Below are 24,032 nucleotides of genomic sequence, written 5' to 3' on the forward strand. Positions count from 1 at the left end.
CTGGGTGAGCCCAAAAAGGCAGCTCGGTGCACACTCCCCGTGGTGGCAGGGACGATCTTGTCACTGGGTCCCGGGGTGGTCCAGGAGGCTCCTGGCTGGCTCGCCAAATTGTTGCACAAACGGCGGTTCGTTCCCTGGAGGGGCGCAGAGATCTCAGACACACAGACATCAGTTGGTACTTAAGGGTCTATTTGCTTGCAAGCAAGGCCAGAAAAGGGAGCTCAGCTCAAATCAGTCTCCGGCCCTTGATTGTGTTTGCGAGCGGCATTTATCTTCTCAAATCTCCTGGGCGCGTGCGCAGACACAGAAGTTCTTGCAGCTTACTTCCGTTTCATACAAGCATACATGTAACTACATCATCACATACATCGCATGTATAGTATAATTAGTCATTTGAGTAGGGAGGGCGGAGAGGTAAATATGCAACAGCTAATTAAGCATGCTCAATACCACAAGAGTTCATCAACAGTTCATTCCCCAAGGCTATGCAGTTAAATTCCAGTTTCTGTAATCAGCATGTGAAAGAGTAAGGAGGAGAGGGAGAAACCTTGGGCAGTGTTCTTTTCTTATCAAGAGCAAGATGCAAGCTGTGCAATTCTAACACTACTTTAAGCTTTCACAGAACCACCACTCTTGTCTCTTAATGAGACCTTCAGGAGAGAGTGCAATCAGCTAGAATTTCCACCCTGGTCCTACAGTAGCACTCATAGAACTGCATGTGATCCAAATGTTCACTGATTCTGGCATCTGCTTTTATAGTTCAAGGACTGTGGTCATCTTAAACATTTGACTGTGCTTAGGTTTTTGGGGGCTTTCCAATATAAATTGTCTTTGTGGGTATCTGAACTACAGGAAACTATGGACAAATACTTTTATAATCTTGGGCTGTACTCAATTAATACCTGCTTAGTTTGTTCATGGGAAGCTTCGTATTTTTTAAAGTCTCACAGTGGTACCTTCAGCAAGGTTCTTGAATCTTTCCATCAAAATTAAGCTATCTTGGGCTAACTGAATTGACTGATTTTTTTTTTTTTTTTTTAAAACAAAGAATACCTTGTGTGGGGCAAGGTAGGATTATTAAAGTTGAGTTGATTGATTTGTTACCTGATGCAAAATTAAATAGGTTCGATGGGACATGTTTGAACTGACCAAAGCCACTAACAGGTTGTCATTTAAAAGCAGGATTGGATCTGATCCCTACAATCACATCTTCTGCCACACCACAACAGATTGTCAGCTGGATCAAGACTCCAGTTTAAGTGGCCCCAAATCCAGCTGACAATCAGCTGATTTTCAGCCAGTGCGGACTGTGCCAGTACCTCATGAAGACCCTTGTGCAATCCTAGCTCTGCTATAGGTTCAATTTAAGGAGCAATGGCAATCAGCCATTGGAAATATTACACACTTTTATGTAATATCTTTGTGGCTTATTTCCATTTCTGTGATGCTATTAATTCCCTGAACATGTGGCCAGGTTACTATTTATGATGTGATTAACAGACTAATCGTGTCTTAGTTTAACATGTGCCAAGGGCCTAAAACATAGGAAGTGTAAAGTTTCTATTAAATTTAATGGGAGGAGAATCAGCCAAAACTGATTGTTTAATCTCAACAAAAATATAAATTCAAGGATATGGCATACCTGAAGGAAATAAAGGAGTGGGGGAAGTACTAAGTAAGGTGCCAATTGTAATAGTGATTTGTGTTTGTGTGATTTGACCTCATGTGGTTCATTTCATTTTGAACACCAACAGTCAAAATAATAGCTGCTTTCAGCTACTACTAACCAGAGTTAGATTCACATCAGTAGCTAAAAATGAGGGATCTCAGTCGGCCACCCAGGTCTTTGCGTGACTGTCCATTTTGAAAAAATAAATTAGAGAAAAATATTTCTTAGTCTCGCACTGCACAAATGCATTAGTTATATAATCGGGGCATCATTCAAAACCACTTCACCAGACTGACTGGTCATGTTCAGAAAAAGAAATTATAGATGTAAAAAAATAATGCCTTGGAAATAAATTCCTCTTTTACTGCATGTGGTAACTCAGATTTAATGACTATTCTCTGTGAAATAACTACAATTCATTCCTCTAAAAGGGCATGAGCTTTTGTTGTTTATTGTTTATTATTACTCAGAGCAATAAAGCCAAGTAATTTCTTGACAATTTAAAAGGCAAAAAGTGGATATATATCAGCTTTAGATAAGAGAGCCTGTCTAGAAACAACCCACCCTAAACCACTTTTTCCTGACTGATGCTTAATAAGAAGGAAAGTTTCTTAGTACATTAAAGATCCTGTAATGATAACCCTGAAAACTAAGACATTTTTATTCCCAGAACAACTAAGAAAAGATTTTCTTATATTTGCCAGACTGCCTCACCATAAGACTAAAAGGACACACATTTTGTACTAGGTCTAGCTTAATTCCCATAGGTTAAATTAATAGTAAAGTTATTAAAGGAAGTGAGGATAAAGTTTGGCACTATTCACTAAGAGCATGCACTATGCATTCAATCCATGCTCTTTCTGCTAACGAAAACCCACAATAGTGTAAACGAGTAGTGACTTCTGATGCTTTTGTAATAAGAGCACCTGTTCACAAGGCAAACTGCAATCACCAACCTGTAGGCAAGAGAGATGCAAATGGACATGGGTGTGGTCACAAAACCTTCCTATCTCCTGTTTCTGTCAATTATCCTGTAGAAGCTTCTGAGGTACCCCAGTAGCTACAAGAAGAGATTCTTGATTTTAGGTAACTAATTTCAATCTCTTCCTTCCCCACCACTTTCTGTCAGATGTGTCGGGGAGGGGGAGGCAAATATTGCTTATCTACACCATAAAAATAATCCATTGCTAACAAGTAGTATCAGCAATGGGTGAATGCAAACCAGTGCTATTATTTTAATTACAGGTATAGACAAAAACAAACCATATTGAGCACTAGGTAAGACACTGGTTAAGCAAGCTTTGTCTTAAGGAAAATCATAAACAGAGAGAGGTGGAGAGCAACAAGGAAGCAATATTAGGGTGCCAATGGTAATTTCAAAAAGGTTAGCTGAGAAGGCTGTCACACTTTACTACATTACCCCTGTCCATCCCTTACTTCTCATCAACTTCATAGCAGAAAACACCCAAATCCTCCCTGACTCAAATCCTCCCAGTCCTAGAACTGCCCCAGTCCCTCTGTGGCCACAGAGACAGCTAGATTTGGCCCATACAGAACAATTATACCAATTAATACCTAATTCTAATTTTTGACACTAGTATAAATCAGCAGTAACTCACCTGAAGCCAATGAAAGTTATAAAAGTAGAGATAGCTGAAGATCAGTGTTAGGTCCCCTATTTTTATCTGAATGTTTCAAACTGCATTCTTGACTGCATTTACCACATATTTCCTCTACAACTTCAAAAGAGTTTGACTCCCTTGAGTACAGCTTTGTCTGCTTGCCCACAATTTCAAGACGCATTTGCTCAGATTATACGTTATTCAACTACTTTTTTAATGCCAAATTAGTTCCCCTGGTCAGCTGCATGCTACTGTTGTTCTGAGGTTCAGAGATATTTTAGACAAGTAACACACCCATACAGAAAGGTTGGATTGTGAATAACAGAGAAAAGTTCTTCAGGACTGGACCTACAGGCCCTGAAAGATTGCACACCTACAGATTCTGCCAAATCTCAATTGGTGATGCTCAACTTTTTATGAAAAAGTCTGTTTCATTACAAAGTTAACTTGAAAAATGAATACACTGCTAGAAGTGACAGTGTGTCAGTGGCTATTCAGGGATAATTCCCAGCTTCCCAGGTTGCTACCTGAGGCTTATAAAACCGATGGGTTTTAATGCCTACTACTCAAATTGTACTTTTTTCTTCTGTATTGCTTTCCACATTTTACAGATAGGGAAACTGAGGCATAAGGAGGTGAAGTGATTTAATGGTCCTCAATTGTTTGGGAGGGTCCTTAAGGGCTTCTTAGGATGGCATAATGGTGTTAGAATTGATACAAGCTTTTCCTAGACACTACTTGGTTGCTGAGCTGTCTCACTGGCTGAACTACAAGCATAAACCAGGGCTTACAGAAGTGCAGAGCAGCTCATTCATAGAATCAGAACAAAATATGGCTGAAAGTAACCTGTGAAGGCTACTTATCCCAACCCCCTGCCTAAACCATCCCAGACAAATGTTTGTCTAACCTCTGTTTAAACGCATCCAATGACAGAAATTCCACCACCTCTCTAGGAAATTTGCTCCAGTATCTAATCACATTCAGAGTTAGAAAGTGCTCTCTAATACCTGAGCAAAATCCCCCTTTTTGCAATTAAAACCTATCACGTCTTGTCCACAGGACTGCTGCAGGAGTATAGAATTTCCAAGGTATAAAGTCACCCAAGACCATTCCTCCTGTCTGGGTCTTCCCCTACCCCAGGGCCTTCTCCATGGGTGAACAGAACAGCAGAGCCCATCTCTGGAGCTAACCTGTTATGCAGGGACAATATTTTTCTATTCAAAATCTACCATCATGTTAACAAGGAATAACTTCAAATAAAGTATAAGACTGACTAGTTATATATATGTTGTAAATCTCTCCCCCTTTCAGAGTGTATTTTTCCTTTAAATTCAAAGCATCAAGGATTTTAGTCTTCACTGGTACATTATAAATCTTTTAACCATCTTTCCAGTATGATATTACTGCCCACACTTTTTTTCTGATTCTTAGCAATCTAGGTTGCATAGTAATTTTAAGTCTCCTTTTCTATTTCAATTCTATCTCATGAGTTCATCTTCCTGGATAAACAAAATAATTTTTTAAACCCTGCAGTCTTTGTTACATGAATAAACCTAATTTGCGAAGTCCTTGAAACCAAAGAATAAAGATTTCAGGATTTAGCTCATAAAGCCATACTTACTGTTTATACACTGTCCATTATAGTTTCAGTCTCATGCAGGAACCATTATAAATGGCCAGAGCATTTTACATGGGATTAATTTCTAGGACTTGCTGTCATATCTTCATGTTAGCAAATGCACTCTGACATTTTTGCAGTTCACTAGGTCTATGTTTAGCTACTTACCTGCCAGGTTTAACATGGATTGCTGGAACACATTTCATAGATTTCATAGACATTAGGGCTGGAAGGGACCTCGGGAGATCATCGAGTCCAGCCCCCTGCCCAAAGGGCAGGAAGTCAGCTGGGGTCATAGGATCCCAGCAAGATAAGCATCCAATTTACTCTTGAAGGTGTTCAATGTAGGTGCTTGAACCACCTCCGCTGGCAGGCTCTTCCAGACCTTGGGGGCTCGGACAGTAAAGAAATTCTTCCTTCTGTCCAGCCTGAAACGGTCTTGCAGGAGTTTGTGACCGTTCGACCTCGTCATCCCATGGGGCGCTCTGGTGAACAGACGTTCCCCCAGATCCTGGTGGTCACCCCTGATAAACTTATAGGTGGCCATCAGATCACCCCTGAGCCTATGCTTTTCCAGGCTAAAGAGTCCCATGGCTCTCACCCTGTCATCGTAAGATCTGTTTTCCTGACCTCTGATCATGCGCGTGGCTCTCCTGTGGACTCTCTCAAGTTTCTCCACATTGTGGAGCCCAAAACTGGACGCAGTACTCCAGCTGCGGCCTCACCAAGGCCGAGTACAAGGGGAGAATGACGTCCCGGGATTTGCTCGAGAAGCATCTATGGATGCAAGCCAGAGTTTTGGTCGCTTTACTAGCCACAGCATCGCATTGCAGGCTCATGTTCATCTTGTGGTCAACCCCCAAGTCTCTTTCTTCTGTAGTGCTATTCAACGTAGCACTGCCGAGCCTATAAGGATGCTGCAGGTTTTTCCTCCCAAGGTGGAGAACCTTGCATTTTTCAGTGTTAAACACCATCAGGTTCTCGTCCGCCCATTTGCTGAGCTTGTTCAGGTCAGCCTGGATCACCCTCCTGTCTTCTGGCGTGGATGCTTTGCCCCAAAGTTTGGTGTCATCGGCGAATGTGGCCAGTCCACTCCTGACTCCAATGTCCACATCATTAATGAAGATGTTGAACAGGATGGGTCCAAGGACAGAGCCTTGAGGGACCCCACTGGTCACAGGGCACCACGATGAGTGACTGCCATCAATTACAACCCTCTGGGTCCGACCACGGAGCCAGTTTCCTAGCCAGCGGATCGTGGTGGAGCCAAGGCCGCAACTGGCCAGTTTGGCCAAGAGGTGATCATGGGATACCAGATCAAAAGCTTTTTTGAAGTCAAGATATATGACATCAATCTCTTCTCCCTTGTCCAGGTGATAGGTCACCTGGTCATAGAAGGAAATGAGATTGGTCAAACAAGACCTACCCGCAACAAACCCGTGCTGGCTATCCCTTAGAATGTTAGCCTGGGCCAGTCCATCAAGGATGGCCTCCTTAATAAACTTTTCTAAGATCTTCCCCAGGATAGAAGTCAGGCTAATGGGCCTGTAGTTAACCGGATCCACTCTCCTCCCTTTCTTGAAGATTGGCACCACATTGGCCTTCTTCCAGTCTTCGGGCACTACACCAGAGCGCCAGAAGTTTTCAAAGATCTGTGCCAGGGGCTGGGCTATGACGCTCGCCAGCTCCTTGAGTACCCTGGGGTGCAGATTGTCAGGGCCGGCTGACTTGAAGGTATCTAGCTTCTCAAGGTGTTCCTTCACGAGGTCAGCATTTATGGAGGGTAGGGGATCCCTGTCACCCGGATCTCCCTGTCCCATAGCAGGCATGGACGTCCCATAGGGCTGATGAAAGACTGAAGCAAAGTACCTATTTAATAGGTTGGCTTTTTCCTGGGCGTCAGTTGTCAGTTGCCCCATCTGGTTTAGCAGGGGTCCAACATTGCCCTTGCTTTTCCTCCGGCTCCCCACATATCTGAAAAAGGACTTTTTGTTGTTCTTGATGCTTGAAGCTAGTTGGAGTTCAGTTGCAGCCTTGGCTTTCCTGGTTTGCTCCCTGCAGGACTGGACCAGCGCAGAATAATCCTCCTTGGAGGTGAATCCCATCCTCCATCCTTTGTAGGCTTTCCTTTTTAGCTGCAGGAGGTCTGCTAGGTCCCTGGAGAGCCAGGGGGGCTGCTGTGCCTTCTCTCCGTGTTGGAATAGATTTAGCTTGTGCATTGAGGATCGCTTCCTTGAGAAGCAACCACTCTTCTTGAACTCCCAACTCCCTGGGGTCATGGTCCCTGAGGGCCTGACCGACTAGCCTCTTGAGCTTGTCAAAGTTGGCTTTTCTGAAGTCAAGGACTTCTGTGTTGCTGACTGACTTGCCAGCTTTACGGCGGATGGTGAAGGTGATCAGCTCGTGGTCGCTGTCACCCAGCTTCCCATCGATCACTAGGTCGCCGATTAGGTCGTCCCCCGTAGTCAGTACCAGGTCGAGCAGCGCTTTGCCTCTCATTGGCCCATAGACTTCTTGAGTCAGGTAGAGGTCATCCACGCACGAGAGAAAGCTTTGCGACCGCTCGGATTTTGCTGAGTGATCTTCCCACGAGATGTAAATTGGATGCTTATCTTGCTGGGATCCTATGACCCCAGCTGACTTCCTGCCCTTTGGGCAGGGGGCTGGACTCGATCTCCCGAGGTCCCTTCCAGCCCTAATGTCTATGAAATCTATAAGTCTATGAAATCTATGTCCGGGTAATTGAAGTCCCCCATGACAACCAAGGTCCTGGAGCAAGCGGCCTCAGTCAGTTCCCGGGCGAACTCCTGGTCAAGCTCAGGACTTTGAGTGGGAGGTCTGTAGTAGACTCCCACCGTTGTGTCCCCTGTGCCATATTCCCCACAAATTTTTACCCAGAGGGTCTCTAGCTATCCATGCTGGTCGCCAACATCAGCTTGCAGGGACATGTAGCTTTCCTTCACATTGGCTTTTGGTTTTGCCCTGCATTTCCAAGTAGTAAGACTAGAGTATAGCCCTAGTCTAGCCTCTAGTGTTTCATAACTTCCTATAGTTCTGCATTAACAGTCTTCACATAATAGTCATCTTCATAAGATGGATTAGCCTGGTTAAAACACTTTGTCCAGAAGTAATACATACATTTTGTCTTATCTGACAGATTTGATTTCCTTTACATTATTCCAGTTTAGACGTATGCTTTCTTAGCATAGAAAACAGAACTATAAACTATTAGGGGACATCATCTCAAAAGCAGAGGTCTGGTGCCAACAGTACAAACCTTTTCCAATAGCAGTGATACATACTCTATAAACAAATGAACCATTGCACTATAGGTCAAAAGATCTTGAAAGAAGTTGTAGTCCCTTCTTGCTTTAAAGAATTTGTGGCCACAAAAGGAGTTACAGTACACCTTTGCACTAGCAAATAGAATAAAATGATCCCTCAAATATAGATAGAAATATATTGCTCTGTTATATTTTATGGGCTTCAGCATTTGATCTTCTGATGGATAGGATTTTAAAATAACCTTAGCTCCAAAACTCAAAATTACCATGTAACATATACCTGCCTTTCTATTTAATTCTTAAATATTACTCCCAGCCCCAGGACATTCTAACATGTTTAAGGACCAGCCCTATTTCCACTGAAATCAGTATGAATCCCCCCACACACCTCGCCTGCCAGCTATAGAGGATCAAATTCTAAAGGAGGTTGGAATGACAAAGTATGGGCCACCTTAGCAAGAAGAACCAAAGGAATGCATGTGAAAGGTAGCTCTAGGAACTGTTCGGCAAATCTGAAAGATGATGTTCATGTATGTTATGCCACTGTGGAAAGGAGAATTGCCTGGGAAAACTCAAGCACAGTTTTGCCTTTAAGTCATACACAGCAGACTCCTGAACTATGTGCTTGGATCTATCAGGGTATAAAGCCTTGAAAAATTGGAAGGCCTTAATTTATTGAATGTTCTACAGTTCAGTAGTCTATTAAACAGATGAGGGAGGTGGTCCTTGCTAGTCATTTAGGGTCTTCTAAATGTGGGGGGGTGTGGGCATGCTAGATGGAAAGAATAGGCTGCAATTGGACCTAGACTGGTTACAGGGGTGAGTGGATGAGAACAGGATGGGTTTCAACACTGACAAGTACAAGGTGCTGCACCTGGGGAAGAAGCAGCAGCAGCATACCTACAGGCTGGGGAACTCCCTTCTTGTCAGTGCATAGGTAGAAAAGGATCTTGGAGTCATTATTGATGCCAAGATGAACATGGGCTGACAGTGTGGGGACGCGGTCAGTAAGGCCAACCATACTTTGTCATGCATCCACAGATGCATCTTGAGCAGGCCCAAGGAGGTGATCCTCCCTCTGTATGCGGCACTGGTCAGGCTGCAGCTGGAGTACTGCATCCAGTTCTGGGCGCCGCACTTCAAGAGGGCTGTGGACAACATGGAGAGGGTCCAGAGGAGGGCCACTCGCATGATCAGGGGACAGCAGGGCAGGCCCTACTAGGAGAGGCTAAGGGACCTAAATCTTTTCAGCCTCCACAAGGGAAGGCTGAGGGGGGATCTAGTGGCCATCTACAAACTAGTCAGAGGGGACTAGCACGCATTGGGGGAGTCCCTGTTCCTCCGAGCACTACCAGGAGTGACTAGAAATAACGGTCACAAGCAGGCAGAGGGTAGATTCAGACAAGACATCAGGAGGCGCTACTTCACTGTCAGGGTGGCTAGGATCTGGAACCAACTTCCAAGCGAAGTGGTGCTGGCTCCTACCCTGGGGGTCTTTAAGAGGAGGCTAGATGAACACCTTGCTGGGGTTGTTTGACCCCAGTACTTTTTCCTGCCATGGCAGGGGGTCAGACTTGATGACCTGCTCAGGTCCCTTCCGACCCTACCAACTATGAAAATAAATGCACAGTCACCGTTCCCTGGGGTAGGAAAGGAACAGAGGGAAGGATAGCAGCACCATCTCCTGGCTGATATAGAAATGAAGGACTGTGTTTGGATAGAAAATATGGACAGCAAGAGGACAAGACAATTCTATCCATAGTCTTTCACTTCTCTAAAACTGTTTGGAGATGCTTTCAATTTTTCCTTATATCAAACTCAAAGAAAATCACAAGAGCTAGACTGGAAAAGGCCTATAGGCTCATGCAATCCATGTGTCTTGCTTTGGCAGGAATATTCCTGAAACTACACTTCTTAGCGCTTTAGAAACTAAATCAAAAGCCTCAGTAAAAGCTCCTACCTTCCCCTTTCAGAAATGAGGCAGTACAAGGCTGTTTACAGGCATAGTCTATTAGCTTATCTCCCTAGCACAGGAAGAACTGATACCACATCCACAGTCTGCATCAGACCCTTTCCCTCAGGGTTACATCCATTATTCAAACACAAGACCCACAACATAACACTAAGCACAGCTATTGTTCAGTTCTTCTATGGAGCATCTGCTTCCAGGCCCACCACAATAGCCATGCCACTTCCTGTAACCTTCTTCCATAACTGAGCCAGTTAGCTCATATATTTAGATATCAGTCAAGCCCTTCCTAGTTGGGTCTGACAACCCTTTTTCCCAAACACTTCTTAATGGGGCTGTACCTCAAAGCATAACTGTCTCTTGTCACACTGCCTGGACCTTAAGAAGGCAGACCAGTCTGTTACAAATTATGCTTGCCACACATCCTAAATTTCCCTTTAGCTTCACTCTGTTACTCAAGTTATATCCTCATATGTTAAACCAGAGGCACCTATGAGCTAGATTTAGCCCCTGGAATTGGGTCATCCGGCCCACAGGCTTGAAAAGGGACCTTCCCCTAGCGGCAGCCAAGTGCCTAAACGATACGTGTGGCACTGAAGCCCCAGCAGCACCATGACTTGTTTCTGTGGGGGCAGCCAAGCAGCTGTGATGCTGGGCTTCCTGCTGTGGTGGTGCTGGAGCTCCAGTACTGCTGGTCTCACTTGAGTGCTTGGCAGCCAAGCCAGAAAAAGCTGCTGCACTAGAGTTCCAGCAGTACCATGGGAAGAAGCCTGGCACTGCTGGGTCCTGGATGGCTGGAGCAGGTGCTATGTGTACTGGCGTGGGTGGAGGAGTCTACAGGCATGCTCCTGCTCATAGGGCTGGCCCTGCCCCCTTTCTCTGGCCTATGGACTGGTCATGCACCACTCATCTGCAAGGCCAGATGAGTTTGACACCCCTGTGCTAAACAACATTATTCTTGTTTCTAGATTCTTAAAATAGTTAAAAACGTTTATTGTGTCCCCAGCCTGTGTGCCTACAGGGACTTCAATTATTTAATCTGTTCAATGGTAGAAAAATACCTATCTGTTCAGAATGTCCCCATGCTTCTTACAGAAATGTATATATAAATCCAAAAGATCAGGCCAGAACCCCAATATTTGAATCATATTAAACAAAAATGCAGTACATATAGTTTTATTAATGAGGAAATATATATTCATTTTATACATGCATGGAATTTCTTATAGTACCACACAGCCAAGGGTTGCTAAGCACAGACAAATATCCTGCTGTGCATTGTCCAAATACAGAGCCAAAAAACAAAGAGACATTAAGAGTTTACAAGCCAATTAAATATTTATGGTTACATGCGGTAGAAGCAAGAAGAAAATCAAGCCAGAGGGAAAATGCAGGCAGTAACTAGAAGGACACTGGTGACAATTTTTCTGTTATCTTTTGAGATATGGCATACCAGACAACAGGGACATTGCACTGGGACCAGGGAGGAAATCAAGCAGGCAGCCAAGTCCCAGGAAACCTGCCTGCCCAGGCATGACCTAGAACGGGAGCTTGTGGCTCCATTCTGAAGCCTCGGCCCAGAGATGTCGAACAACCACACGCGTCCAGCTAAGATGGGTCTCACAGTCGGCAAAACTGGTAACAGTGCAGCCCTTGCCCTGTGATTTGAGGGCAGACCAGGGCTACGGCACTGGCAGGTTCAGCTCTTTTAATTAATTTTTTTAAGTGTTTCAAATTGGTTAGGCCAGAGGCGCCTGACCTTTCCTACCACAGGCTGGATGGGCAGAGCAGGTTCATCCACAGGCTAGGTGGTGCAGGGGGCAGGCTGCCTGGGCCCCATCTAGCTGTATGGTGGGAGCAGAGGCCTGTCTGGGTCCAATCCAGCTGTGCAGCATGGCGGCCAGGGTTGCATGGGCCTCATTTAGCCGCCTGGGCCGCCTGAGTCTGATACAGCTGTGAAGTGGGGGCTGCCAGGGGCCAATCCAGCTGTGCATGGAGAGGGTTGGGCTCGATCCAGCTGTGCGGGGGTGGGGACACCCTGAGTCTGATAGAGCTGTGCAAAAGGTCCAATCCAGCTATCCCGCTGGGGGGTGAGGGGGATCTGAGACCAAACCCGTTGGAGGGGAGTTAGGAGGAAAATGCTTGGCCCCAATCCAGCTGTGTGTGCCGGGTGGGAAAACCATCGGAACGGAAGTGACAAACACAGCGCGTGTTCCCATTACCGCCTCCCCGCGGGGGCGGGGCTGAGCGGTGACGCTACCGCGGTGGAAGGAGGGGCGGCAAAATGGCGGCGACCCCGTACCCACAATGCCCCGCGCCGACCGGCTTCCGGGTGTGGGCCCGTCAGGGCAGGGCGGGGTGGCGCGGGCTGCCCCGGAGCCCCGTGAGGTCGCGCTCGGACCATGAGGCTCCGGTTCTGGCTGTGCACGCTGCTCGCGGCCCTGGAGGTGCTGGGCGGGGCGCCGGGGCTCGGCAACGCGTGGCAGCGCCGCGGGAACCCGCAGTACGGTAAGGGGGGAGAGACCGCTGCTGGGCGGGGGGTAGATGGGATAGACCACTGTGGGGGAGGGGGGAGTCTCTGTGTGGGCCAGATGGGAGAGACTACTGCGGGGGGGGGGGTCTCTGTGGGGCAGATGGGAGGGATCATTGCGGGGGACTGGGGGGTCTCTGTGTGGGGCAGATGATGGGAGAGACCATTTGCCCAGGGGGGAGCTGGGGGTGTACACGATCCCTGTAAAGGGGGGCATGGGAGAAACCACTGCCAGGTGCTGGGGGGATGTTAATGTCTGTAGGGGAGAAAATAGGAGAGCCCACTACTGGGGTGCATGGGGGCAGAGAGGGAGAAGGTGGGAGAGACCATTGCTGGGAGTGTCTGTGGGGATCCCCCCCCTGCTGGGTGGTGGGGGTGGCAGGGCACTTCAGCTATGGTTTTTCCCATCCCACAAGGAGTTTAGGGGAGGGGCAATTGGGGTCATTAGGTGATATCACTTCAAAAGCTTGTGGGAAAAGGGGAGGTTGAGGTGAGGATGGGGAGTGGTGAAGTGGTGGCTGGATGGGGGGCAGCAATTGGCAGTTGTCCCCCACACTTATGGGAGGTGAGGGTTGGGGGTATCCAGGCCTGGTCCCCAGCATTGCTGTGGCTGAGCGCACAGTGTGCAAGGACTGGTGGTGAACGGGTCTTGATGCCACTCGGTGTAGGAGGTTGTCCTCTGCATGTCCCCTTGGCCAAGTCACTTGTGTCTCGTGTCCCCACTCCCCCTCTTGCGGAGGGTCTGAATTAGCAGCAGGGCCTGTTCACCCCTGGGCAGACCCCTGTAGGGAGCGGCCCCCCAGGTACTAGGAACAGACAGGAAGATCATGTGTGCCCCCAAGTTATAGTAACAGATAGATAGAAAGAGCATGCATCTCTGCACGTGTGTGTGTAAGGTCCTTCTCCGCAGGGAGGTTGAAGCGGCGCTGCCTGGAGTGGGTTTTGCTCGTGGAGCGGAAGGGGTTTTCCATCTGTTGGCCTGAACTGTGTGAATTAAGTCCAGAGACGGGGCCTGAAGTTCCGGTCTTGTTTAGTGACGGCTGCCGGTGAGGAGGAGAAGGGATGTGTTGTTGAACTGCACCAAATTTCATTTTATATCAAAACTTTTCCTTCGTAATAATGGAGACCCAGACAAAGCAACCTTATGCTGGTGTGCCGGAGCTGGGAAACAGTTGGCCAGCTCAGGCCCATTGTCCAAATTTGGTGAAATGCGAAATGTAAATAGGGGAAACTAAACTAGATAGGATTAAAATGAAGGGGGGTGGGGAGCGAGGAGCTTATTTAAGGAACAATGACAAGGTGAATCATGTGATATTGAGTAACTTTTTTTTTCAATTCAGATTCCTAAGAAACAGCCCTTTAAACAGTAAATAGTGACACGTCCTCTAATAAAAATTTAAGGAGTTTCTGCTCTTCTCTTTAAAAGTGCCTTTGCAGGAAGGGATGGATCTGGACATATTATTATATGGAAGGGCAGTGGAATTACCTAAGGCACCCTAAGGTGTCGAACTCATCAGGCCCATGAATGGTGTGGGTCTGATTCACGAGCCCCTTGAATCAAGTCTGTGTGCTAGGGGTTCCCCACATGCTGACTCCAGCTGGTTCAGGACTGTGCCGCACAAGGCACTTGCTCCAGCCAGTCCAAGACCCACATTAATGGGGCACACATCCCAGATTGGATGGGGTGGATGCCATGTGCAGTCTGGGTCTAGGCCCTGTATATGAGCCACACAGCATGTACCAGACTGGCCACAACTCAAGGCCCAGGGCTGGATAATAGGGCTCAGTGGGTTGGATCTGGCACACTGGTATCTTGACTATCCTTGAACTAAGGTATTAAGTGCTCAAAATAAGTCATCTGCGGGAAGACAGGACTACTATTTGCTAGTTTCAGTTAATGATTCTAGTTATTAACTTCTGAAAGAAATGTAATTTTTTTCAAATGAATTTTTCCCTTAAACTATTGCTGTAAAAAGGAAAATTATCCTTTACAGATTAAAACATATTCTTGCTCTTAAATATTCTTCTTTGAGGTGATCAGCTTCAAATCCATAAACAGTCATAAAATATCAATTTGTTCAGCTAATCCTGAGCTCCTGAAGCAATGCTGGTAGTTTTGTTCCTAATGAGATGCATTAGTGATGTTCTTTACTTTTCTCTCATGTTAGCAATGTGGAATTGAGCTTAAGTCAGTGGTTCTCAGCCTTTTTAGACTCAAGGCATCACCTGTTAAGCTTGAGACCCCCCCCTGGAAAATGTCAACTCTTAGCTTTCATTCATTTTTTGATTATGGAAAAACAATAAAGTAATTCTGTTGCAACCTCTGTCCCCTCAGAAAGACCATGAGTGTCCATAATATTTTTGACACCATAGTTTTATACTAGACATCTCTGGGTTTATTTTGGCATCCACGGCACCCTGGTTGACAAACATAGGCCTAATTAATTCCATCTTAAGTGCCAGTATTATCAGTGTTTTCTTGTTACTAAGCAGTGTGTGTTCACAGTTACTCAGAACACAGAATGTGCATTATAAAATTAAAATTTGGCTTTTTTAGTCCAAGCTTTTGCCAAAGCTTTTGAGGAGATCTGAAATTATTTGTGTTTGTTTGTTTTTTAGTTTTTCGGCATTTGGAGTTCTTTGAAATCCTTGTTTGGTAGTTTTCCTAACAAGCTGTGTTGCATTGATAGGCTATTGGCAAGGAGAGAGAACATTTTATCTTCTTTCTGGTGGCTGGTGGCTGCATGGTTATGCTATGACAGGCTTAGCTAACACATGGCCCGTGGGGCTGCCATTCAGCCCGCCAAGCCATTTTTTGAGGCCTGAGGTGCTGCGATGGGAAACAAAAGTAAACACTGTTTACTTTTATTCCCACCCCTTGTCCCTCCCTCAGCAGCTTCCTAATGGCTGCTGAAGGGCTGGGGAAGGGACAAGGTTCCCACATGCACTGCATCAACTTGACATCGCCGATGTGGTGTGGCTCCTCCCCTCCCCTCCCCCTTCATTTCATGGTGTCACTTCCTAATCCTGCCCCTCCCTTCCTCATTTGCATGCTGGCCCTGCCCTGTGCTGGTCCTCACTGGCTGTGCAGGCTGGAGCAGGTTGTGGTGCAGTGGGTGGGTGGGCGCAGGTGTTGCGGATGCTGTGGCTGGGCCTAAGGGAGATGCCGCTGTGGCTGTAGGGGCAGGAAGCTGGCACCACTCCTGCCTCCCCGCATCCCTCTGCGCCCACAGACATTGCACTGGGGGTGGTGAGTCGTGGGCCCTGGGGAGGGAGGGAGCCCTGCTGGTCAGGCCCGGGCTGCCCCAGGGGAGAAAGAGCAGGTGGGAGTCCCTGTACGTCCCGCACCTCCCTGTAGGGTCCCCGTGTGTCCCTCTGGCTGCTGAGCCCAGGTGTGCAGGTGTGGAAGCATCCTCGAGGCTGCCCAGGTGGCATGGAGGACACGGTGGGGTCAGGCAGTGCCCCTTGACCCCTGCTTTCCCCCCCCCCCCCCCGGCTGTGGCCGGACTGGACAGGCCGCACAAGCACCTGCTTCTGTGGCCCCCTGGGTGATAAAGTTCATGATCCAGCCCCACATTCAAAAAGGTTGGATGCCCCTGTGCCATGAGGAAGTCCAAGACCGATGGGGAATCCTCTGGGTCACAGTAGGAACTGAACTGCTAAATAGCAGTGACCAGGAGCAATGGTCTCAAGTTCCAGCAAGGGAAGTTTAGGTTAGATATTAGGAAAAACTTTCTGGGAGGGTAGTAAAGTCCTGGAACAGGTTATCCAGAGAGGTTGTGGAATCTCCATCCTTGGAGGATTTTAAGACCTGGATAGACACAGCTTTGGCTAAGATGATCTGGTTGGAGATGGTTCTGCTTTGAGCAGGGGGTTCCAGCCCTCATTTTCTATGATTCTATGACCCCAGTGTAACTGGGTTCAATAGCCAGTGGGTACCAAGGAGCAACAGTTTTTTTAACAGATTTTTAAATCTTCTTTTTATAATGTAATCAAAAGGACCTTAAAGTTTAAAGTAAAATCCTGGAGGCTATATGGGGGCTAGCTTAATTGGCAGTAGGCGTCCCTGAAAACATCCATGCTGCTGAACAGAAAAGGAACCAGGAGGACAAGGAGTATAACCATTATGTCAATGGCAGGTTTCAAGAGGCTATTCAAGCCAAATGGAAATCCTTCAAAACTTGGCAGTCTGACCCAAGTGAAGCCAATAAACAGCTCATTTTAGCAGGCAGTAAGTAAGAGGGGAAAAGAGAAGAGTGGAAATTTGGGTTGGAAGGGCAGATAGCTAAGTGTGTAAAAACAAAACAAAAAATAAAATGACAAAAAAACCCACAAGGGACTCTCTATCTGGAACCAACTTCCAAGAGAAGCGGTGCTGGCTCCTACACTGGGGGTCTTTTAAGAAAGGCTTGATGCCTACCTGGCTGGAGTCATTTGAGCCCACTTTTTCTCCTGCCCAGGCAGGGGGTTGGACTTGAAGATCTGCAAGGCCCCTTCTGACCCGACTTCTGTGATTCTCTGATGATTCTATTGGAAGCAGGTGGCTGTGCTGGATCACCAGGGATTAAGAGAAGGTAGTGAGGAAGATTAGAAAGCAGCTGAGAAGATGAATGATGTTTTTGAGTTAGCCTGCCTCGGACTTGCTTTTGCCTAGTATCAGAGACCAGCATTTTCAGAGTGAGATGCTGGAAGAAGTGCGTGATAAATTGATTGTTTAAAGTGCAGTAAGCCAGCCGGCCCAATACAGTAAACATTTCTGAAGGAACTCAATGGAGAAGCTCAGGTGCTAGTAAAAATATCCCATCTCATTTAAAATAGTCTAGGAACTGCAGGGTGACAAATGAGATACCTGCAGGGATGGTTTCAGCAGTGTGGTGTGGGTTATCTGGTGCACTTGCACCCCACCTGGATTCCTGCTCCACCCAAAGTTTAAAACCAACTGCCTGGCAGTAGCAGCAGCATTTCTAGTTGGGCAGTGTTGAGGGAATAAGTTGACTTAAATAGCTCATTCTAATCTGCCCAATCCTATCTATACACTTTATTTCACAGGTATTAATGATTCTTTCTTCTTTTTAATGGTCTTGATGTTCCATGAATCAAACTACCATTTGTTCTCTGCTGCTGCTGTCTGCTTGCTCTTGGTAATGATGGAGCTGCTATTTCACAGCCCTGCAGGTGGTTTTTAAACCATCCCAGTGAAATTATCTTTGTGTTTGCTTTAATCTTAAACTGAATCATACAGCCCCAGGCCCCTAGCATGTTAGTAAAGCTTCTAGTTTATTTTTAATTGGAAGCAAGTGTTGTTTTTTTATGTGATGATGCATCTCACCATCTGCAGCCCCTGTCTCAAAATTACAGATCTGCCCATGGGTGCCTATATTTTGGAAGGGTACTGAGTGATCCCAGGGAGTTATAGATTGGTACACCTTATATCAGGGCTGTCCAACTCCTGGGTGATTGGGGGCTGCAAGCCACCCTGCTACATGCTGCATGAGTCCCATGGAGTGCCACATGTGCTCCTCATTACTGCCTGGGCTCCTAATGTGATGTGTGAGCCTGTCCCTGCTGTGTTACGTTTTTTCCACTTCTGTGTTGTTCCCCACAGCATGTACTGCGCAAGTTCCCTATGTCCTTCCAAGACCTCTGACCATCTGATTCCTCAGCCAACAGGCTGCACCTTTCTGCTATGCCCCAGGGATGGAGAGACAGGCAGCAGAAGCTGGAGAAAGAGGGGGAGCCCAGGGACTTTGGCAGAAAAAAGTGAAGTGAGCAGAGGTGCCTGGACAAAGTCTGGGACTGCAGTTTCACCCCTCAGGGGCCCCATGTGGCCTCTAAGCCACCAGTTGGACAGCCTTGCCTGATGTGAGCCTGGCAAATTTGAAATTATGAAAGCAGAATAACAGAAAACTGATATGGTCATAACTAATTGGCATGATTTCTGCAAAGGAAAGCTGCTTCACTAAATGTTTAACATTGTTTTAATGTGTTTAATGAAGTAGTTGGCATGGTTGCCTCAAGGCTGCTGAAGAAGCTAAATGATGATGAAGTGATTGTTAAGAATTTGCTGTGGATTACTATGTGGGTCAGTTTTCATTGTTAAAATGTTAAGAGTGGGGTCCTGGATTCTGTGCTAGATCCTGTGTTTTTAATACATTCGTCATCTGGAAATAATTTGACTAATGAAGATAGAGAATTTTTCAGATGTCATAGTTACTGAGATTAGACAGGACCCAAGAGATGTGTAATGTATTTCCTAAATTCCTGAGCAACGCTCTGGCTAATTCAGTGTCAGTAAATGCAATGTCGTGCACACTGAAGGGAAAAAATTACAGCAGCACAGTTTTTCGTCAGCTCAAGAAATGGAACTTGAGCTCATTGGAGAACTCCACAACTAACAGCTACCAACATTGGGATGAGTAAGAAATGGGTTAATATAAAATATAGATCTAAAATGCTCTACTACAAGTTGTTGGTTCAGCTCCCCCCTTAGGTGGACTAGTGCTGAACACTGTTTCTATCTTAAAATAATATTGCAGAACTAAAAAGTGGTCAAAGATGGCTGGCAAGACAGACCAAGGGCATAGGAAAATTCCTTTTTGAAGAGATGTTGAAAAGTTTGTGCTTTTTCAGTTTAAAGAGGATGTGATAAAATATCAAAAATAATTAATGATGCAGACAGATTAGGTTGGGAATTCTGTTCTCCCTGTCCCATAAAATGGGAAAGGGTGTTCAGTGAAATCAATGGTGAAAAATTAAAAAATGATTAAAAGAAGCAACTTTTCCATATGATACAAAACTAGACAGTGGAACACGTTACCGCAGGAAGTTGTTGTGGCCAACAGTTTAAGTTGTAAAAAGGAGTTCTGATGCATATCTCATACAACTGGTGATACAACAATAGTTCTTCTAAGGCAGGAGGGGGGTGGCAAACTCATCTGGCAAATGGGCTGTCAGTGCTCTGGGTCGGTCTGGCGCAGGTGCTGCATGCAGCATGCACCATGGACTGAGCTCCCTGCATGCCAGCTCAGTGAGCCACATGAGGCACACAGGGTCTGTGGGAGACCGACAGGCCCTATGTTTGACACCCCTGTTCTAAAGGATGTTAATCCCTGTGCTTAATGACTTATTCTCTTTTCTTACAGGCCAAGTTCAGACGTAAGTGAGAGGTAGATCACCATGTACTGCCCACTCTTATGTTCTGCCTTGTCATCCTCAGCAAACTCAAACTAGTGTGATGGGTGGGGTATTGAACTAGGTAACTTTCAGTCTGTTTTGACTGATATGCTTCCTATTAAGAGACCTCCTGGAAGGAGAGTATTTAAGTCTTTTAGTATCTTGGTATTCAAATATCAAAAAAATTCATCTAGGTTTTCTATTGGCCTCATAGTCTTGACGTGACCAGATGTTCCCATATTTGCATCATGTTGAATCTACCACTTAGAGACTTAAATGCCAGTTTTAATCTCCTGCCTAAAATTCTTACCCCCTTCTGAAGTTAATCAGTCATAAAACATCTAAAAATGGGACTCATAAAAGTGTCACAAAGCAGAAGTCTTCTTCCTTCACGGATGCTGAGCATGCAACTTGCTTTTCTTGGGCAATATTTTCTATAACTGAGTTATCAGAGTCATTTTTGTTTTGAATAACATGGCACAGTACATAAAAAAAAAAAATCTGTGAGACTTGTTTCTATTATAATGTTTCTTTTCCTAAAATGCTAGCATTTACAAACATAATTTTACTTATTAGAATTCACAAGTTGAAATGTCATGCTGGACAACAAGAAAAATATAGTCATCAAATGACTTTTATATAAACTGATAGTGAAAGTATAATCTTCCTTTATATTTTTCCTTAAGGTCCAACTCTGCTGGGTTAGCCAGGAAAAAGGTAATTATGGCCTGAGGGACAGATAGTGTTTGAATTTCAGTATTTACAGATAAATCCATCACTGTAGGTGGTATAAGAATTTAGGTGTCACCTATGCACAAAAGTTTTGGTTTGCACTAGGTTTTTTTTTCCAGCATAAACTCTCTTGTGACCATGCAGCAAAAGTGAGAGGGACTTTGTTTTTGTTAAACTTATCAAGAGTTTTATCCCATCTTAAATTTGCTTTCAACAGCAGATTACCATCCTGCAATGAGTGAGTCTAAGCCCAAGCCTTAGAACAGGGGTCAGCAGTGTTTTTGGGCCAAAAACACCCACAACCTCCACTTGTAAAATATTTGTGTCGGGAGTGGGTGGTGGGAGAACTGTGAGGGGCCTGATTCCTGTTGTAGCAGCACAACCCCAGCCAATTCCCCATAAGATACGTGTGCCAAACAAAATGCCTTTGCGTTCCACACTTCGGCACTCGTGCCAGGGATTGCCTACCCTGTCCTAGAGGTCCAGAAGGTGTTGCACAGTGCACTCTGTGAAAAGGCTCACTATGCAGAGTCTAGTGCTAGAACATCTCACCAAGGAGATGTCTGCCGAGAATGTTTTAGGTTTGTTTCCAAAAACACAGAGCTGGATAAATAGTAGGAAGTAGCATAAGCAAAGCTTGGGCAGGTTGCATTTGGTTTCTACTTAGACCCTTTTTCATGTGCATTTCTGTGTGTGTGGTATCTTTGACCCCAGTGTGCAACTGTATAGCTCAGCCTGGAAGCCGTTAGCTTCTGGATTGCAGAACAAAGTACAAAAATTGTATTTTCTTGAGCACGGTACAGTCATATGATGTAATCATTCTTTAACTGAAGAATGTATGAAAGCACGTGATTCATGAGAGCCAAGTCATATGTTGCTGTTCTTGTTTAAGGTGCTGCTGCTGTATTGCATTGATTTCTTTTTGAGTATAATGTTGAGGTCTGAGAGAGCTTTCTTATTTACTTTCAGTGCATTGTTTTAAAAGAAAATACAATATATTCTGCCTTAAGTGGGCATCATATTGCTTTGACTGAATGCAGTACATGCTCCTCTGTTGTGTGTTTAGGACCACTAGATCAGTGATTTAATTGTGGAGGCCAGAGTGGCCAAACCATGTTTAGTGTATGTGGAAATTGAACAGATTTTGAGAGAGGTTTCCTAGTAATAAGCCTGATTTACCCTATCACTTTTTGATTCCAGTTTGGGTACTTTGGTTGGTGTATGCTTGGTAAACAAAATAGGGTGGGTAATCTAGAGTTAGGAATTATCTAGATTAGTAGCAGTGCAAGATTTGCTGGTGAGAAGACCGTTGTTCCCATTTACCTCATATTCTGTCTGTATTGGTCAGTACCAGATGCAGAGCACCTACAATTCACTGTTGTGGAATAACCTGTTTACAGGGGATGTTTTCTGCACAAGTGCTTCTATAATTTTTTTCATTTGTGTATTCTAGATCAGGGTTTTGATTTTAGATCACAAATTGGAAAGTTTAAACAATAAAGTTAAGGAGTACCATGGAATTTTACTTTAGCAGAATATATTCTAAATTCAGGTAGTAATAGCTACTAAAATGAGGTTTACATTTATTATTCTGTTTCAGCTGATTGATTTAATTAAACCAGCTTTACAAGTAACCTTGCTATTAGAAATGAATGTGTTCTGGGGAGGTTCACCAAGGAACCGTTCACCCCTAGGGAACCAAACTTGGTTCAACTGGAGAGTTATCATAAGGCATTTTGGATGGTAAATGAGATCTAGAGCTGGATTGAGACTAGTGTGCCATCAGTTAATGATGCAAAAAGAGCACTGGTTGACACCTTTTTTTCAGTGCCAGCAGGCACGTCAAGCATTGAGCAGTTGCAGAGACTGTCACAGATACCTCCTGACTTTGAAGAATTGTTTATATTTCTATGCATTTTCTTGGATTTCAGTCTTCAGAGTTGTCCTCCCAATATCTTTTGAAACAAAAGGAGTAAAAATTGAATTTATGCACTTACAAATGTGCTATCCCTGGAACCACTTCTTAACTTGGAAAATAATCTTGTGTTTGTAACTTTTAAAAAAAATCTCTCAGGTATATTTTTATACTGCTGGAGTACTTGAATTGACTACAGGTTTTTCCTTTTTTTTTCCATGCCACCCAATGACCTTGGACAGGACTTAAAATAGTTTATTTACGTTTTCTAAGTTAAAATTCAGTGTCTTCAGGCAGACTGTGCCTTTGTATATCTAAATTTGTATAATTCAAATGGGTGTTTATGAAAAGGCTGATCTCACATACTACTTGCTTTCAGAGCAAGGTATTAGGGATGAGATAGTAGGATTTTTTTTGGATCTTGGGGATTCAGGTGATTGTGGGGAGAGAGCACTGGCAGTTAACCTGGGAACTCAGTGATGCTCAGCCAGGGTGAAAGCTAGCATGAATGAAAGCTAAGAGCTGGCATATTTTTCCAAGGGTTGCCTTGACTCAGATTTTGAGAACAACTGTGGTAGCTGACTACTAGAAGGGGAACTTGCCCCATCTTGAATTAATGATTATTCTAGCAGGGACTGTAAATTCTTAAGGTCTTTGTTGATGTAGATAATCTGATGTAAGACTTACTAATGTGTAATTTCTTTAAAAAAATAGTCTCTATTTCTTTCAGTGTTAAAACTCTACAGTTGAAAACAATTTCTAGCTGCTTAAAGTCTAGGAGAGAAAAAGAAGGAATTAGTGGTGACCATTAAGGTGAGTCGAGGTTTTGCTTTCAGGGTTTTGGGAGAGTTTAGGAGTTGTCCTAGTAGGCAGGAGGATTGAGAGGAAGATTTTGGGATTCTCCGTACAAAAGAGATAACAAACTCCTCTGCCCCCCCATAAGGAAAAACTACAGATGAGGAGGAGCAGGGGCCAAGAATGGAGCTGAGCTGTGCTGTGACAGAAAGGAGGAGGTAAGCCTTTGAAAGAAACAGCAGGGAAGATCAGAGCCAGCACAGCATTATGGAAGCTCAGTGGGGAAAGACTGTAGATGTTTGAAGGAAGGAGGTCAGCCATACAAAAGTGAGGAGAGAATACAGACCAAAGAAGTGGTAAAATTTGGCCACTATTAATTTACTTACTGTGGCCCCAATTCTGCAGTAAGTTCTTATAAGTCAGACCTTAGGGCTGGATGTGTGCGTGTTTTATTCACATAGTTACAATTTACCTTTTATTAAAGGCTAGATAATTTGGAAAGTTGAATCCCTCTTTTGTAGGTTTTAAAATCTATTTTACGGAGAGATTTTTGACTCGTGTGCTATCAGATACAGCTAGATCATATATTTTTTCCTTACACTTTTGATACCTGACTTAATCCACCAAATCATATCGATAGTATCGTGTTCTAGGAGTCAATGATGTTGCAAGTAAATTGTCCTTTTAGCTGTTGTACGTATGTTTGCATTGAAATTTAACAAGTG

General features: G+C 44.9%; 1 protein-coding gene across 1 annotated transcript in view; it reads left to right on the forward strand.

Moving 5' to 3' along the window:
• The first annotated feature begins 12,461 nt into the window (after positions 1-12,461).
• ADAM17 (ADAM metallopeptidase domain 17) overlaps positions 12,462-24,032 on the forward strand; it is a 48,016-nt gene continuing 36,445 nt past the window's right edge. Inside the window, exon 1 of the mRNA XM_090032360.1 lies at positions 12,462-12,670. Coding sequence (XP_089888486.1) covers positions 12,565-12,670 — 106 coding nt within the window. The 5' untranslated portion in view covers positions 12,462-12,564. The remainder of the gene's footprint in view (positions 12,671-24,032) is intronic.

This window comes from Crocodylus siamensis, chromosome 1 (assembly GCF_052110815.1).
Source record: "Crocodylus siamensis isolate JL-2025a chromosome 1, ASM5211081v1, whole genome shotgun sequence".
Classification (NCBI taxonomy): domain Eukaryota; kingdom Metazoa; phylum Chordata; order Crocodylia; family Crocodylidae; genus Crocodylus; species Crocodylus siamensis.